General features: G+C 41.9%; 1 protein-coding gene across 2 annotated transcripts in view; it reads left to right on the top strand.

Moving 5' to 3' along the window:
• ARHGAP10 (Rho GTPase activating protein 10) overlaps positions 1–17,555 on the top strand; it is a 381,488-nt gene that overhangs the window by 201,844 nt on the left and 162,089 nt on the right. For both annotated transcript variants that reach the window (XR_001919411.1, XM_018061589.1), the window contains exons 12-13: positions 842–887; positions 2,960–3,025. Coding sequence is in view for 1 of the 2 variants with exons in the window: in XM_018061589.1 (XP_017917078.1) it covers positions 842–887; positions 2,960–3,025 (112 nt within the window). In the remaining variant the exon portion in view is untranslated. The remainder of the gene's footprint in view (positions 1–841; positions 888–2,959; positions 3,026–17,555) is intronic.

Consider the following 17,555-nt stretch of genomic DNA (forward strand, 5'->3'; position numbering starts at 1 on the left):
CTTCCGTGATTTTAGTTCTGTTTATTCTTAATGTGTCCTTGAAATTTTTAGCTAGGAGTCAATAGTACTTTCAACATTGGTAGCTCCTGAGATCCAAAACAGTTTGTCCTAATCCTCTCTAGTAAAGGCACTGACCTAGACTTGTCCCCCCAGAGATTCAAGAAATGCTTTGGAAAGTGAGTTTGCCTGTTTGCATAGCAAAATGGTCAGATGGCTAAGTCATGAGGAAATAAGTGTATTGCCAAAGGCAGTGTAACCTTGACACACACATCCTCTCCTTTAGAGTAAAAAAGCCAGGTAATTAATTTGAGATATACAGATAAAGGCAAGCCTGCATAAGAAAATATTCAGCTATGTATTTAGGTAAGGGCGCTGAAGGCATTTCATCATTTTCTCCAGGTGACGTATGTGCCTTGAAGATAATGGGGCAGCATTAGAATTCTCAGAGGCAGCCTGGGATCATCACCTTGATATTTCAGATGTGGTTATTGAGATTATGGCAGGAGTCATGTCTTTAAGTAAACAGCGGATTTTAGCGATGGTGAATAAATGAGCTTCATCTTCCTAATTAGAAGGCAGCAATTTGTTTGAGCATTACAAATTTACGTGAGCTTTCAGTCCTGGCCCTTCGTATTATTTTTGCTACTTTGGCAATGCCTTGGTGAGAGGCCAAGGAGACTCAGAGCTCTCCTTTTTGTTACCTGTCTTTGCCTTGGAGCCCATGATAGTGATTAACCAATGTCAGTGTATTTTTTGGACAGTCCCTTGGTGTGCCTTCTACAATAGAATCATTTTTATGGATGTGCTGAAAATACTGTTTCCCCTTTTTCTCTTTTACTAGCTGTTCCCTAGTTTTAATAGAGCCATCATCCCAAGACCAGAAGGAAGTAAGTGCTAATGTATAAAAATGACTGTTGTCTCCCTTTCTCATGAGTTACTCTGTTTTTATTACTGATGTCAAACTGTTGCTGGGTGCTTGCTCTCTGTACTCTGTCTGTGTTAGTCCGCTAAGTGGTAGGTGTCTTATCCACTGAGGACCTCTTCCGACTTTTCTTCACTGCTGAAACTCTCCTTGATCTTTCCCATCTCAGCCTTTTTCTTTCTCATCTTCCTCTACGAAAACCAAAATACTCTATCAGTGACTTTGGTATTTGTTTTTATAGCCATAAACGAATACACAAGAGTTTCAGGCATGCATCTATAAGCTTCCTAAGTTATAAACTCCAGTGGGTATAAACACCAGTTCCTTAACTCCCAGCCCCTCTCACCTCCACACGTGGTATCCTTTATCCTTCCAGTCCCTCAGGCATGGGCTGTACAAATAGTTCAGCATTACACCTTAGAAAATAAACAGCAACCAAATGCGCTCAGATATTCTAGGACAGTGATCTTCCCTTGCCTTGTAGGTACTAGAGGAAAAGGAAATAATCTCTGCCTGTAGTACTCTTGATTTTAACTGAGATAAGAGGAAGATGTGATGAAATTTGCTGGATTCTTTATGAATCTACTTTTCACATCTTTGGAAGAAGGAAGCCACATTTTTCAGATGTCCACAGTTTGGAGACATTGTTAAATGAGCCACGATTTCACAGTGATTATGGTGTGTGTATCACTTAACCTGGCTCTGGAAATTCACCAGGTGCCTTGCAAGGTTGTCAGCCACGGAGGCCCCTGCTTGACTTCCCTCCCTCGTCTTTCTCTTCTATTGTCCTTTCTCCTCCTCCTTTCCCTTATCCCCTCTTTCTCTCCTCTCTTCCTTTCTTTTCTTGTTTTTACCTGAGAAATGAAAACAACATTTTGGAAAAGTAGTTTTGCTAAGCAGAAAGAAACGCATTTTATATAAATGTTGTGAATAGTAGATCCGTAAAAAAGTACACCACTGCCCACTTTTCCTTATGAAAATGCTCTCTAAGCTTAGCTTTAAACCTGCAAAGTTTTTGTTCATAAATTATTCCATGCTATCCCTTCTGAGAACCAAGGGTTAATATTCCTGCTTCTGAGTTCTAAATACAGAATAAAGCATTCACTTTCCCTGAGTGCATTTTTGAAACAAGAATTGTCTTTTATTAGGGTCCTCAAATACATCAGCCTAATCAATGGCAAAGTATTCATATTAGAAAAAATATACAATTGTATTTTCAAAATAATCTTTTTTTGCTCCATGAATCATCTTTTAAATTCATTATGTAAATAATAAAATATTAAACATTTAGAGCATGGTATAAAATGTGAAAAAAGTTTCTAGCTCATCATTCAAATACTGCTTTTAAGAGTGTCTACGAATTTTTTCCTCCTAGGTTAAAAAAGAGTTTTGTGTTATTTCCCCAGCTTGTCAAGTAATTTAAGAACTTTGACTCATGTCCATAATTAAAAAACAAACCTGAGTTGTTGGAATTTGGGCAAAACATTAACTATTTCTAGATAGCTTCCTCTGAAGAATAATTGTAATCACTTTCTTTTTCACTATTTAAAACATTATTTTTGTTAACAGCTAGTTTAAATTATAAATTTATTTATATATATTGGTAATGTTAGTCATATATTGGTAATGTTAGTTGTGTCCAACTCTTTGCGACCCCATGGACTGTAGCTTGCCAGGCTTCACTGTCCATGGGGATTCTCCAGGCAAGAATACTGGAGTGGGTTCCCATGCCCTTCTCCAGGGGATCTTCCCACCCCAGGGATCGAACCCAGGTCTCCTTTCTGTAGGCGGATTCTTGACCGTCTGAGCCACCAAAGAAGTATCTGTTGTTAATGAAGGTCCTGATACTACAAGTGCTCCTCTTCTATGAAATTCTGATTTATGTTATTTAAACAGGGAGTGCATGGCCTTTAGTTTCCTTTTTTTGAAGAGGAAAATAAAAAGTATATTGGACCTAAATAATTTTGTCTTATTTTTGTCAGCAAGAAAAATGTGAGTATTTGCACCTTTAATATTTTACAACTGTATTTCTTTTAGGTGCACAGTTGGATAAGATGGGATTCACAATTCTTAGAAAATGCATCCATGCAGTTGAAACACGAGGTAACGTGATTGAATCATTTTATTCATGAGAGGCTATAGGTATGTAAAATCTCAAGGTTGTTTAAAATGCTGTTTGCTTGGTTAAGCAGAATGAAATATTTTAATGCAAAACACACCTTCTAGGCGGGGTAGGGAAGGAGGGTGGTGGGGGTTCCTTTTTATTTACACGTTTCTTCCTTGTGTCGAAACCTGGTCAGTAAAAGAATCAGCAGTGCTGGACTTGGACAATCAGTCTTAATCACTTCTTGTTTACACGCTAGAAAGGTATTTCCATCTTCACTTGTCTGGTTAGCTTCCAGTTTAAAAATCAGCATCATTGAGATATCTTTTATGTATGGTAAAATTCACTGATTTTAGCTGTAAATTGATAGCTTTTGATGAATGTGTTATAGTTGCGTAGCTACCACCACTGACATAGATTTCTGTCTCCCCCCAGATTCCTTTGTGCCCCTTCTCAGCCTGCACACCATCCTTGGCCCTTGGCCACTACTGAACTGCTTTTTATCACTTTCGCTCTTTTCATTTTTTTAAAAAGCTTTTTATATGAATGGAATTATGCAGCGTATACTCTTTTGAGTCTGGCCTCTCTTGTTCAGCATAATGCTTTTGAGATTCATCTTTTGGGTGTACTCTTGTGTGCTCTAAGTTGCTTCAGTCGTGTCCGACTCTTTGTGACCCTATGGACTATGGCCAGCCAGGCTCCTCTGTCCATAGGATTCCCCAGGCAAGAATAATGGGGTGGGTTGCCATTCCCTTCTCCAGGGGATCTTCCCGACCCAGGAGTTGAACCCGCACCTCTTGCATCTCCTGCACTGGCCAGCGGGTTCTTCACCACCAGCAACACCTGGGTGTACACTTAGTGCTTTTGTTTTATTGCTAGGCAGTAGTTCATTTTATGGATATGCTGCAGTTTGCTTATTCATCCACCTGTTGGTAATTTTTGAATTGTTTCCACTTTAAACTTCAGGAAAGATAATCCCTCCCCATTTTGGTTCCCTGACTTAAAAATTCAAGGGTCTTTTCTTTCTAGTCCTTAAGGAAAAACAGGGCCTTGGAGCTTTGCAGCCATTGTGGCAGACTTTGGGGAAACTAAATACAATAAATTTGCAAAATAGGCTGTTTCTGGGGGCTGGATTTCTCTTTGTTTAGAGTCTAGTGAAGTATGGATAAGTTGAATATTTAATTCCCTCTCATATATTGTTTATCCCAGTCCTACTCTGAATGACTTAGTGGAATGAAGCATTGCACTCACGTTTTCTGTCAAAACAAGGTCTTTGTTATAAAGCCAGGACTGCCACCTGTGAAATGAGAGTGTTGGCTAACAGATGAATACGAGCTGTTTTATGATTTGGGGATTTGCCCATTGATAATAAAAACCCAAGCCACAGAAAGCTTTTCTTCCATTTTCCCTTACAGTGGCAATTCAAGCGGTGACACATTTTCATTCATTTCAACCTGCAGTGAGGTTGAGCTGACAAATTTCTTCTTTTTCCTAATGCTTCAAAAATTTCCAAAATGGGGATACTGTGATTTTTCATATCTCTCACTTTATCATTCATGTTTTCTTTTTTTTCCCTGAGCTTAAGAGCCTTTATGGTATCACTTGCATGGTTATTTTGTTTTTTTTTTTTTTTTTTTTTAGTAAATACAATTCTTTCCACAAAAGATATAATTTATATCTACTTGTCTCTGCCTGGGCAGATAAAAATCTGTCTAGAATGCTTTCTGATCAGTTTGTAGTTTTTTGGAGTGTCATGTTCGTTGGCCTCCCAGGTGGCGCTGTGGTAAAGAAAGTGACAGTCACGGGATAGATCCCTGGGTGGGGAAGGCCCCCTGGAGGAGGGCGTGTCCGTCCACTCCAGTACTCTTGCCTGGAGAATCCCATGGACAGAAGAGCCTGGCGGGCTACAGTCCATAGGGTCGCACAGAGTTAGATACCACTGAAGCGACTTTGCACACGTGCACATGTTCATTGAATGGAATATGTATAATAGAATCTGCATGTATTGAATGTATTTTATTATAAACATATACATTTTTTTAATAGAAGAATGAGTCTATATCTTTCAAGTTAGATTTTTCCCATTTACGATGAAAAACAAAAATGCATAGAATATTCTTTTCCAATCTTTTGTCCCTCAAGGTCTTTCATTACTAAAGCCTTTTGTTTTTTAATAGACTAATAGGCTAAAAATAGAGTTAAAAGGACCAACTGTCAGATCATGTTACTCAGTATGATGAAGAACCTTGTGGAATCTCTGAGGCTTTTATCCTAAATTTGGAAGTTCCCTCAGGGAATATTGCTCTGAATGATCTCCCCTAAATCAGCTATCACGGCTATTGATTTCTTTTTGCTACCAATGTTGTTACATCACTTTTTTTCACCAGTCGAGATAAAGCTAGTTTATGTTCCTATAACAGGAAGCTGGAAATTCTCTGCGGGTTAAGACAACAAGACTCATTTCTCACTCAGGTAGTTGGTAGGAGGGCTTTGCCCATCACTGCTACCTGGCTTCCAGGTTCCTGGTTGCCTTGCCTGGAGGGCTTTGGGCTATCAAGTGAATATTCTGGCTTTGACATGAGTTTCATTCGCTCACAGCTGATTGGTCAGAAATGACCACATGGCCTCACTCAACCCCAAAGAGTCTGCATAGCACACCTCTACCAGGAGCCTGGGAAGCAGGCAGAGAGCCAGGGGTATCTGGTGGTGGCTTTAATGCCCACTGTGCGGGCTTTGTGGACCTACGTGCCTACGGTCCAGAGGCATTTAATGAGATCGGTATGGAGAATTATTTCTGTCCACATTTTTCAGCATTTTAAACAGAGACTACCATTTTCTCTGGAAACTACTGTTTCATATGTTTTGGTTGAAGCAGTTAGTGTACCTTGTACCTAACATGTCTTTTAAAAATGACACCTGGCATTTTTGTCAACTTTTGAAAGTCACTCGGTCGTGTCTGATTCTTTGCGATCCCAGGGACTGTGGCCCTCTAGGCTCCTCTGTCCATGGGACTCTCCAGGCAAGAATACAGGAATGGGTAGCCATTCTCTTCTCCTGGGGGATCCTCCTGACCCAAGTATTGAACTCAGGTCTACTGTGTTACTGAAAGATTCTTTACCATCTGAGCCACAGGGAAGTGGCATCAACTTTGTGTTGATTTAAATATGTACAAAGCATCAGACAAATGCCTAAAACTTACTGTAGTCCTCAGCCCCCTAAGAAAAGGGAACACTTTTACTGATTCATCTTCAACACGTAGTGGTGTAGGTAACATATGTACTATGTGACACATACGTAGTATACTATATATTGTCCGGGATGGGACTGTTAGCATTTAGCATTTACTGTCCTTTGGCATCTGGCAAACCCCGTTTCACTGCAATATCAGCATCAGTTAACAGATCCTGCTCTTCATTTCTGTAGAGTTGTTCATGAAGCTGAGGCACACGAGAGAGTCAGATCAACGGATCTTCCATCCGTTTACTGAGTATTTGTTAATGATCTGGTGCCTGCTCTTAATGGGTCCAGGTCATCTGACCACCACTGGGAGCATATTGCTTATGTTTTCCAAGTTGAAGGACTTCCTGAAGCATCTGTTCTCAAACACTGCTGTGCCGTGGAATCACCTGAGATCTTTAAATAATGCTGCTGCCTAGCTCTCACCCCCCAGTCAGTCTGATTTCATTGCTGTTGGGTGTGAACTAGGAAGCTGGCGTTTTCAATGTTTCCCAGGTGATGCTAATATGTAGTAAAATTTAGGAGTCTTAATGGAAGAGTTTCTTATGTACTGGAGCAACGGGAGACACAGTTGTTATCTTTATAGTGTCCTGCTACTTGGGGGACTTTCAACTTCCTTTTTAAAATAACCCAACCTAAACCCAGAAAAACAACAGAAAACTTCCAAAGAAAATAGCTCCATGTTTGTTTCCTTCTCTCAGTAACAAGTGATTTTGTCGTAAACGGTGGTTCTCATGTGAAGCCAGTATTTATGGAGCATTCATGGGGTGACTGTAGCCTTGCTCTAGGCTTTTGGGATTCATATTAAAGGTTGGTTACATGTAATGCTCAATCCATGAATGGTAGACAAAGCATAGATTTTGTAAGTAATTTAAGTATTTCAGGTACTAAAATAAAACTGTTGGGAGGTGGGAGGGGGGTTCATGTTTGGGAACGCATGTAAGAATTTAAGATTTTAAAATTTAAAAAAAAAAAAAAAATAAATAAATAAATAAAAAAGTGATATCAGAAAGCACAAAAAAAAAAAAATAAAATAAAATAAAACTGTTACAAGATTGTGTGGATGAAGAGAATTTGAATATACAGATAGATTGCTGAGTGTGTGTGTCTGTGTGTTATGTTCAGTTACTAAGTCGTATCCAACTCTTACGATCCCATGGACTGCAGCACGCCAGGCTTTCCTGTCCTTCATTATCTCCTGGAGTTTGCTCAAATTGATGTCCAACCAGTTTTGATGCTATAAACCATCTCATCCTCTGCCTCCCTCTTTTGCCTTCAGTTTTTCCCAGCATCAGGGTCTTTTCCAGTGATTCAGCTCTTTGCATCAGGTGGCCAAAGTATTGGAACTTTAGCATCAGTCCTTCCAGTGAATATTCAGGATTGAGTTCCTTTAGGATTGACTGGTTTGATTGCCTTGCAGTCCAGGGGACCTTCAAGAGCTTTTTCCAGCATCACAATTTGAAAGCATCAGTTCTTTGGTGCTCAGCTTTCTTAATAGCCCAACTCTCACATCCATACGTGACTACTGGAAAAGCCATAGCTTTGGCTGTATGGACCTTTGTTGGCCAAGTGATGTCTCTGCTTTTTGATATGCTGTCAAGGTTTGTCACGGTCTTCCTTCCAAGGAGCAAGCGTCTTTCAGTTTTGTGGCTGCAGGCACTGTCCACAGTGACTTTGGAGCCCAGGAATGTAAAATCCGTCACTGCTCCTACTTTTTTCCCCTTCTGTTTACCATGAAGTGATGGGACCAGATGTCATGATCTTAATTTTTTAATTGTTGAGTTTTCATCTTAAATGAAGTCTGTGTTTTGGAACAGCCTTCTTTGGATTTAAAGGAGTGGAAAAGTATGTTTTAGCATTTAGAGAGACCTTACCAAAGATGTGGAGATAGAAAATAGCCAAGTGGGAAGGAAGCATGAAGAAGCAGAATAAAAGAAATACTTAGGTGTTTGCATTTTATTGAGAAGAACCTGAATAAGCACTAGAGGGTAGTGGATAGCAGAATAGCAGGCTTAGAGAGGCAAATATAAAAGCTAGTATTAGTGACCACATGTGGGATAGAGGGGCTGAAGAGGCACGTGGGAGGGAGGGGTGAGCTCAGGTTACTCTGGGAAAGAGTTGCTTTCTGTGAGTGATGAGATAGGTTCCAAAGTGGTGCAATAAAGAGAGGCCTTTCAGAAGGTTACAGGTGGGTACAACTTTTTTTTACCCTTTTGGGCTCTTAGTTTCTAAAAGACTCACTAGGAAGTTCACTCATCCTGTCTACTCCCGCCCCGCCTGTGAAGGTCAGAGAGCTAATTTTTCTACGCAGTAGATTTTACTGCTCATTAAGTGGATCTGTTTCCTCTTTCTATCCTTCCCCTGGGTTTTATTTCTTTTTTAAACTTTTTATTTTGCACTGGAGTATAGCCAGTTAACAGTGTTGTGATGGTTTCAGGTGGACAGCAAAGGGGCTCAGCCATATGTATGCATGTCTATCCATTCCCCCCCAAACTCCCTTCCCATTCAGCCTTTGGATTGTTTTAGTCCTGAGATGTCCATGTTCCTTCATCTGGCACTTCTGTTGCCTGGTATTGTTAATTACATACTTATTTTGTTTCAGAACATGGAGAATAACTTTCTTTTGTAAATAACTTAAGAAACTGCTTCCCATGCCCAGTACCTGTTTTTTTTTTTTTTGGAATTGGATGATACCACATTTTTCAGGTGCATGCGCTATAAAATATGCAAAAACAAAGTATAACGCTTGCTGAAAAACTTCAAGTTGCTATTTTTTAAATAGTCATAATTTAAAACTGAATTCGTATGCCACTTTAGTTTATGAAGTTTCTCTTAAAAAATTCTTCCATATGTGGATAATTTGAATATTCACTTTAATTTCTAGAGCATGGCATTAAGACGTCAGTCTAGGCAAGCTGTCAGTTATCAAATTCAGCTTTGTAACAAGCTGTGAATTCATGGGATAGAAGTAGGAAGCCACATCTAAGATATGACAGTCTTTGAATTGTCTCACGTAAAAGTGAATTTCTCTTCCTTTCGAAAGCAAAGTTTTAGGTCTTTGGAAAAATACCTGAAGTTGGCTTGAGGACTTTTCTGCTTCCAGAGCGCTTGTAGAGCTGTATGGAGCCTTAGGATGGACCTGGTAGAAGATGATGATGTACAATTTCAGTATTAATCTTTGTGGGAGGGAAGATGCCCGAAGTGAACTTGCAACATATTTTACCAGGGTTGCATATTAATCTTAAATTGCCAAGGGCCGTTTACGTGCAGAATGAAGAAATAAAGGACAGCTGTCCCTGGAAAATTTACAGCAAGTCAACTAGACTTTCTTGCTCACTGTCTCTTTTTTAATCAGAATGGGTGTGAGATGCGTGTGGGTGGAGAGAGAGGACAGTTTTCTGTGGGAGGGAGCTGGAGTCTTGGGGTGTCTGCACAATGCAAATACAGAGCTGAAATACTAACTCCAGGGGAGTCAGGACTGACTTTTCATTTTCGCAATTAGTAATCTTAATTGTTTTAAGAACAAGTACGCTTCCAAAGCTATTAGCTTCCAAATGAGTGGTTCTGTAAAATTAATAGGGACAAATGGTTAAACCGTCTTGCTCCTGAGTCGGCACGCGAGGCTATGTGTGTTTGGCTCACGGTTAGATGAGGTCCGTGGGCATTTTCTCTTGAGCCTGTCTTGGCACTTGGAGACCAGGGGCTCAGAAGTCAACCCTGATTAGAATCTCTTTCTCCACTTTTCTCTTTAGCTCTGCAGCCCTGTACGTGAGCTTGTTAACCTGTCTCAATTTTATCATGAGTATGACAGGCTGACAGGAGCCACTCCCTCATAGTGCGGTTGTGAAAATTAGCAATGGAGATTCTTGGGATATTGGCATACAATGAGCGCTTCGTAAATGTGAGCTGCTTAGAAATAAATCTGTTAATTGACTCCAGTCATCACTAAGTGGTCCCATCATTGATGCAAGGCTCTGGGCACACTAAGGAACTTCGTTTTTTTTTTGATGGTAATTTATATAGGGAAAGAAATCACCTGAGTTCAGCTTGCCATGTAATGCTGTGTGACTTTTGTAACAAGCAGCAAAATTAACTGGCTTCACTTTCAACCTCTGTCTCTCAGTGCCTTGTAATGGACACTTGAGCAGTTAGATGGCTCGAATGCAAGGAAGAGACCTTGCATATGGAAAAAGAAGATGGCTTTAGATTATCTCAGCTTTCCAAAAAAGAAAGACAAGAGAGACTGTTCAGGGTAGCCGAACATTGTTATTCACTTGCTAAGTCATGTCCTACTTGTTTGCAACACCATGGACTGTGGCCCACCAGGCTCCTCTGTCCATGATACTCTCCAGGCAAGAATACTGGAGTGGATTGGCATTTCCTTCTCCAGGGACCTTCCTGACCCAGGAATTGAACCTACGTCTCCTGCATTGGCGGATTTTTTTTTTTTTTTTTTTCACTGCTGAGACACCAGGGAAGCCCATACGTGAGAATAAACCCACAGAAATATGGATATAAAATTGTGGTGATTTTTGACTTGTCCCTGATGGCACAGCTGCTCTGAGGTGATGAGGCAGGTGGCAGCAGAGAGACACCACTAGACCTTTTGCAATAATATTCTGGTCTCTGTAGAGGACCGATAAAAAAAAAAAGAGCCTGCCTGGAACTTGCCCAGTGGCCCAGTGGTTAAGACTCCGAGCTCACATGCAGGGGGCGCAGGTTCAGTCCCTAGTGGGGGAACTAAGATCCTGCATGCTGCATAGCACAGCCTAAAAAAAAACAAGTGTCTTGAAAATAGCAACTGCCAACTTTTGCTTTAAATCTGAGTCTCTTTTTTAATTTATGTAAGCAAAAATTTGTAGCTGCTTAAACTTGAGCTACATGAGTGCTGAGTTTGAAAAGAAAACGACTCTTACTTAGCAGCCCATCCATTCTGGCTTGCTCTAGTACTTATCCACTCCTGAGTATGCACGAGTTAGATGGACTTTACTCAGCACTTTTTGGCTATTTCTTAAAAGGAAGGTATGGGGGGGGGCGGGTAGTTAGAGAGATGGTAGAGATATGGTTCCTGTTCTTAATTATTGCCTTTAGTTTAAGGCAGTGAAGGCTCTGAGATTTTATCTAACTTTCATGTGAACAGGTTCCCCTGTAGAGTTTCATGGATGCCGGTAGAAAACTCAAGACTCCTGGATCAGGGATCAAGGACAGTTCATTACTCTCAGTAGGCAGCATTCTACATTTTGTGTTGGTGTTCCGAGCCCCAGTTGCCAAGGGCGTGGCAAAGAGGGTGAGACATACCCGCACGCGGTACATTGTGCATTGTGTTGTAGGAGACTAACTCTGAACTTGGGAAACGCGACTGTTTTGAAATGACTGGCATGTGTGCCTGCTGTTTGCTCTAGACGGACACGAGCTCTTATTTTCCAAGGCTGCAAGCAAACCTGTTCTGTGTGTCAGAGGAAGGTGCGGGCACAGTTGGTGTTCATGCACCCTGGGGTGCTGGCGGAGGTGAGTGGGTGGGGATGGCTTGAGAAGATGCTCTGTAAGCAGTGGAGGCCAGCGTGTGGCAGATCCTGGGTGCTGGGCTGCATATTTGCCTCAGTTGTGCAAACACTGTTGACATAGTGACAGATTGGAGCAGAAGGGGCCGACAGAGGATGAGATGGCTGGATGGCATGACCGACTTGACGGACGTGGGTTTGAGTAAGCTCCGGGAGTTGGTGATGGACAGGGAGGCCTGGTGTGCTGCAGTCCATGGGGTTGCAAAGAGTCGAGCACGACTGAGTGACTGAACTGAACTGAGAGTTGATGTGGGGAGGGGCACAGAAGCAAAGATGGCTGGTTGGATTTTAGAAATAATCCAGGTAAGAGGTGATGCAGGTTTAAACTTTCCATTGGCAAAGTGAACGAGATAATGGATTGGAAGAGGGACTCAAGAGAAAAATAGGATCTGGTGACCTTTTGGACGTGTTCAGTTCAGTCGCTCAGTCATGTCTGACTCTGCGACCCCATGGACTGCAGCATGCCAGGCTTCCAGGTCCATCACCAACTCCCGGAGCTAGCTCAAACTCAATGTCCATCAAGTTGGTAATGCATCCAACCATCCCCTTCTCTGCCTGCCTTCAGTCTTTCCCAGCATCAAGGTCTGTTCCAGTGAGTCAGTTCTTCACATCAGGTGGCCAAAGTATTGGAGCTTCAACTTCAGCATCAGTCCTTCCAGTGGAGTGGGAGGTAAACAAAAGTGAAAAGTAAAACAGGAAAACAAAAACTTGACTCTAAGTTTTCCACCCTGGTAGATGAAGACGTCTTTAGCCAAGACAGAGAATGCAAGAGAAGCAGTAACTTTTGAGGGAATATGAATTGGTTTGGGGCATCCCAAATTCAAGGTACCTGTGACATTTCCATCAGAAATGGGTTGAAGGCATCCAGACAGCTGCTGCGCATCCATTTTCAGCGAGGCAAAACTTGGAGAGTCAGAAAGTCATTCAGGTAGATGATGAGGTAAGAAGAAAATGGGGCAAAGGGCAGGCTTTTGGGGGATCTTTGTATTTAGAGGATGAGAAGAAGCAGAAGGATGAAGGAGACATTCAACAAAGGGGTAGGAAGAGAGTCAAGAGAGTGTGATGTGAAGTAAGCCACAAGGGGAGTTATTTTATTTTTTATTGGAGCATAGTTGCTTTATAATATTGGCTAGTTTCTGCTGTGAAAGTGAAAGTGAAGTCACTCAGTCGTGTCCGACTCTTTGCAACCCCATGGACTGTAGCCTACCGGGCTTCTCCGTCCGTGGGATTTTCCAGGCAAGAGTATTGGAGCGGGTTGCCATTTCCTTCTCCAGGTTTCTGCTGTACAGGAAAGTGAATCAGCTCTACAGTAGACATATAATCCCCTCTTTTTTAAATTTCCTTCCCAGTTAGGTCATCACGTAGCACTGAGTAGAGGTCCCTGTGGTATGCAGCAGGTTCTCATCGGTTTTCTGTTTTATAGATAGTATCAATAGTGTGTGTATCTTTCCCAGTCTCCCGGTTCATCCCATCCCCTCTTCCCCCTTGGCATCCATACGTTTGTTCTCTATGTCTGTATCTATTTCTGCTTTGGAAATAAGGTCATCTATACCAGTTTTTTTTTTTTTTCAGATTCCACGTATATGTGTTAATGTACAGTATTTGTTTCTGTCACAAGGGGATGTTTGAAAGAGGAGGAAGTCAACAATGTCAGGGGTTCTAAATAGCTCAGGTGTGAGAAGGACCAAGAAACAACCCGTGGAAGTCAAGAAGTTATGAACCCAGAGACGAATGAGGTTGTACTCCTTATGTGTCAGTCTCACAAATCCCCCATAAGACAGTGTATTTCTCCATTTTACATGATCAGCAGAAGTGCAGAGCCATCGTTTGACTTGTATAACCCTCAGAGCTAGGAAACTACAACTTAAATCCAAGACCAACTTTTTTTTTTTAAGAGCTGCTGCTGTTAGCCACAGTGAACATGAGGAGATTGGGGATTCCCTAGGCTGATCTTCTGAAGTTGTTGGAGGTGAATGAAAAAAGTAGAAGACAGATTTTTTAAATATTTTATTTTATTGGCATATAGTTGATTTATAATGCTGTGTTAGCTTCGTGTATACAGCAGAGTGATTCAGCTGTACATCTACATGTATCCATTCCTTTTTAGATTTTTTTTCTCAAATAGGTGATCACAGAATATTGAGTAGAGTTCTTATGCTGTACGGGAGGTTGCTGTTGTTCTTTAGTTGCTAAGTTGTGTCCAACTCTTTGTGACCCCTTGGACTGTAGCCTACCAGGCTCCTCTGTTCATAGAATTTTCCAGGCCAGAATACTGGAGTGGGTTGCCATTTCCTTCTCCAGAGGATCTATCTGACCCAATGATCGAACCCCTATCTCCTGCCCTGGCAGGTGAGTTCGTTACCACTGAGGCGCTAGGGAAGCTAATGCAGTAGGTCCTTATTGATTATCTATCTTACATATAGTAGTGTGTGTGTGTTCATTCCAACCTCCTGATTTATCCCTCTGCCTTTGGTAACCGTAAGTTTGTGTTTGATATCTGTCAGTTTGTTTCTCTTTTGTAAATATGTTCATTTGTATCTTTTAAAAAAAATTGGATATCATCTATGAGTGATGTCATGATATTTGTTTTTGTGTGATTCGCTTAGTGTGATAAACTCTGGGTCCATCCATCCTGCAGCAGATGGCATTTTCATCCTTTGTATGGCTGAGTAATATTCCGTTGTATATCTGCACTGTATTTTCTCTATCCATTCCCCTGGAGTCCATAAAAGTTGATGGACTTCTAGGTTGCTTCTGCGTCTTGGCTATTGGAAACAGTGCTGTAGTGAGCGCTGGGGTGCATGTATCCTTTCAGATTATGGTTTCTCTGGATATATGCTCAGGAGTGAGATTGCTGGATCACATGGTAGTTATAGTTTCAGTGTTTTAAGAAACCTCCAGCGTGGATGCAGCAATTTACATTCCCCCTCACAGTGTACAAGGGTTTCCTTTTCTCCACACCTTCTCCAGCATTTATTGTTTGTAGACTTTTTGATGATGGCTATTCTGACTGGTATGAGATAACATCTCATCATAGTTTTGATTTGCCTTTCTCCCTGGTGGCTCAGTGGTAAAGAATCCACCTGCAGGGCAGGAGACGCAGGAGACCTGGGTTTGATCCCTGAGTTGGGAAGATTCCTTGGAGCAGGGTATGGCACCTCACTCTGGTATCCTTGCCTGGAGAGTCCCGTGGACAGAGGAGCCTGGTGGGATACAGTCCAAGGGGTTGCAGAAGAGTTGGACGTGACTTAGTGAGTCAACAACAACAGTAGCTAGTGATGTTGAGCGTCTTTTCACAAGACAAATTTTTAAGGAAGAGAGGGAGTTTGAAACTAGACAGTAGGAAAGGGAAGTGGGGAGAGAAGATCTGAGTATCTCTCTATGAAGTGCTCATCTCGATTTGGGATAAAGCATTCTGAAGTTACACCTGCCCTTTTTCCAGATCAGCTCCATCATGGACCCCTGCGGTACATCGTCAGCCCAAGAAAGATATGTCCCCTTTGCTGAGACTCTCTGCAGTGCCTCAGAAAGTCTCTTAGTGGCAGACTTCGTGTCGGTGTAGAAGCTGCATCTGACAATGTTTAAAATGCTAATAAACAGCAGTTTACATTTGCTAAGTATTTCATGTATGCTACTACACTCCTTCACCCAACCCCTATAGAACTCAGTCGGTAGTTGACCAGATATGTCGTCTTTCTTAGGCTCGGGTGCATAGTTCAGGAGACAAGTTGAAAGCAGCAGAGCTGGAATTCAGATCTCGGTCTCTGATCTGATCCTGCTCTGGGATGCTTAGAAATGCTGTGTGGTGTAAAGTAAAGTGAGGGGAAGAGTTGGGTGACGGGGCATCTTAGTGGTGGTAGGGATGCTGAATTCTGCCACAAGGTCCAGAGACTGCGATGCTTCTTTTCCCAAGGTTCGCACTGTGAGGAGAGACGGAAGGTGCCTTGAATGAGTTGAAGCTAGATCTCTTAGATCTGGGACAGCTGGACATCTGACCTCTGGGGAGTGCGTGTGACCCTGAGCAGGTTTCCTGGCCACACCTTGTGGCTTGTGTTCTCTTTATGCCCTGATGAGGGATCAAGCCTGTGCCCCCTGCAGTAGAAGCATGTGCTGTGTGCTAAGTTGCTTTAGCCCGCTCTGTGCAACGCCATAGACTGTAGCCCACCAGGCTTCTCTGTCCATGGGATTCTCCAGGCAAGAACACTGGAGTGGGTTGCCATGCCCTCTTCTAGGGGAACTTCCCAACCCAGGAGTTGAACTTGCACTTCTTAGGTCTCCTGTATTGGTAGGTGGATTCTTTACCACTGACACTACCTGTTAGAGTCTTAACCACTGGGCCACCTGGGACACACTGTCCCCCTGCGCATTTCTAATGAAATAAGAAACTTCCTGTTACTTTGCAGCTTTCTCCTGCTCCCTCCAGACATTCTGCCTGCAGGTTTGGGTGGTTGTACAAGGAATGCAACAAGTCTAGGGGTTTTCTTTCTTTTTTTTTTTAAATTTTAATTTTTACTTTATTTTACTTTACAATACTGTATTGGTTTTGCCATACATTGACATGACTCCACCATGGGTGTACATGCGTTCCCAAACATGAACCCCCCCCCTCCCACCTCCCTCCCCATAACATCTCTCTGGGTCATAAGTCTAGGGGTTTTCTTGTCTGAAACAAAAATTCTTTCTCTTGTTCTCATTACAAACTCGAGCTGAGGCCAGCTACTTGGAGTATTGGGAATATTCTGTAGTCCATTTGGGCCCTAATACAAAGTTAGGCCTTAATAAACCAAACACTCTTTATATTCAGACTTGGATTTGAGAGGATGAGACTCATGGTCAGACCTCAATGTGCTGCAGAGTCTAGAAATTTTCAGCACTTCCAAAGAAGTTGGCTTGGACCTGGAATTGGATACTTGCTTGTAGTGTTTTTTGAACATGTCCCACCCCTGCTGGAATGGGTGTGCCTGTGATGGCTGGCCTCAGGAGTGCCATGCTGCCAGGGTTCTGAGCTCAGCCTTGGGTTGGTCTGGGTGTGAAAAGAACATGTGAGTGAAATCCTGAGACCTCTCCTCCAGGTGCCTGCGGATAGGGAGGCACCTTGATCCCAGCCTAGAAGTGGATTTATATGGAAAGAGTGTGGGAAAGGCGACATGAAAGCGAAAGCAAGACTTTACAGGAGAGGAAAATGCAGATCAGCTCCTGGCAGGTAGTAGCTGTCTGTAATACTTCTCTATCTGCTGCCCAAATAATTACCGTCCAAGGGAGAAATTCCAAATGTTATTGGTGAACAGGAATTTTATATTTTCCATGAGTCATTCATATTAAATAAACTTTGACTCTCTTCCCAGCATATGCTTTACTTTATGACAGTGGGCTGCAGACTATAAGCCTTCATTAGGGTGACTATTTATATGCATTGTGCCAAACTATTTTGATATTAATCTTGAATTTTATGTTACAGTAAGAGATTTTTCATGACTGTTATATAAGGCTTATGCAAATGCTTTATAAACATCATCTCTTTTATTTTCGCAGCAACTCCATCCCATCATTAACCTCGTTTTCAGATAAAGAATTTGAGACAGAGATTGAGTAACTTGCCAGGTTATACAGCTGGGAGAGGGGAGAGCTGGAAGCTTTCAGAATCTCTATAACATTAATTTGTAATAATTTGTATCTGTAACCCTAACAAGTTTGTTTCCCAGATGGTTGTATTTTTTTTTTAAATGAGGGA

Source organism: Capra hircus, chromosome 17 (assembly GCF_001704415.2).
Source record: "Capra hircus breed San Clemente chromosome 17, ASM170441v1, whole genome shotgun sequence".
Lineage (NCBI taxonomy): Eukaryota > Metazoa > Chordata > Mammalia > Artiodactyla > Bovidae > Capra > Capra hircus.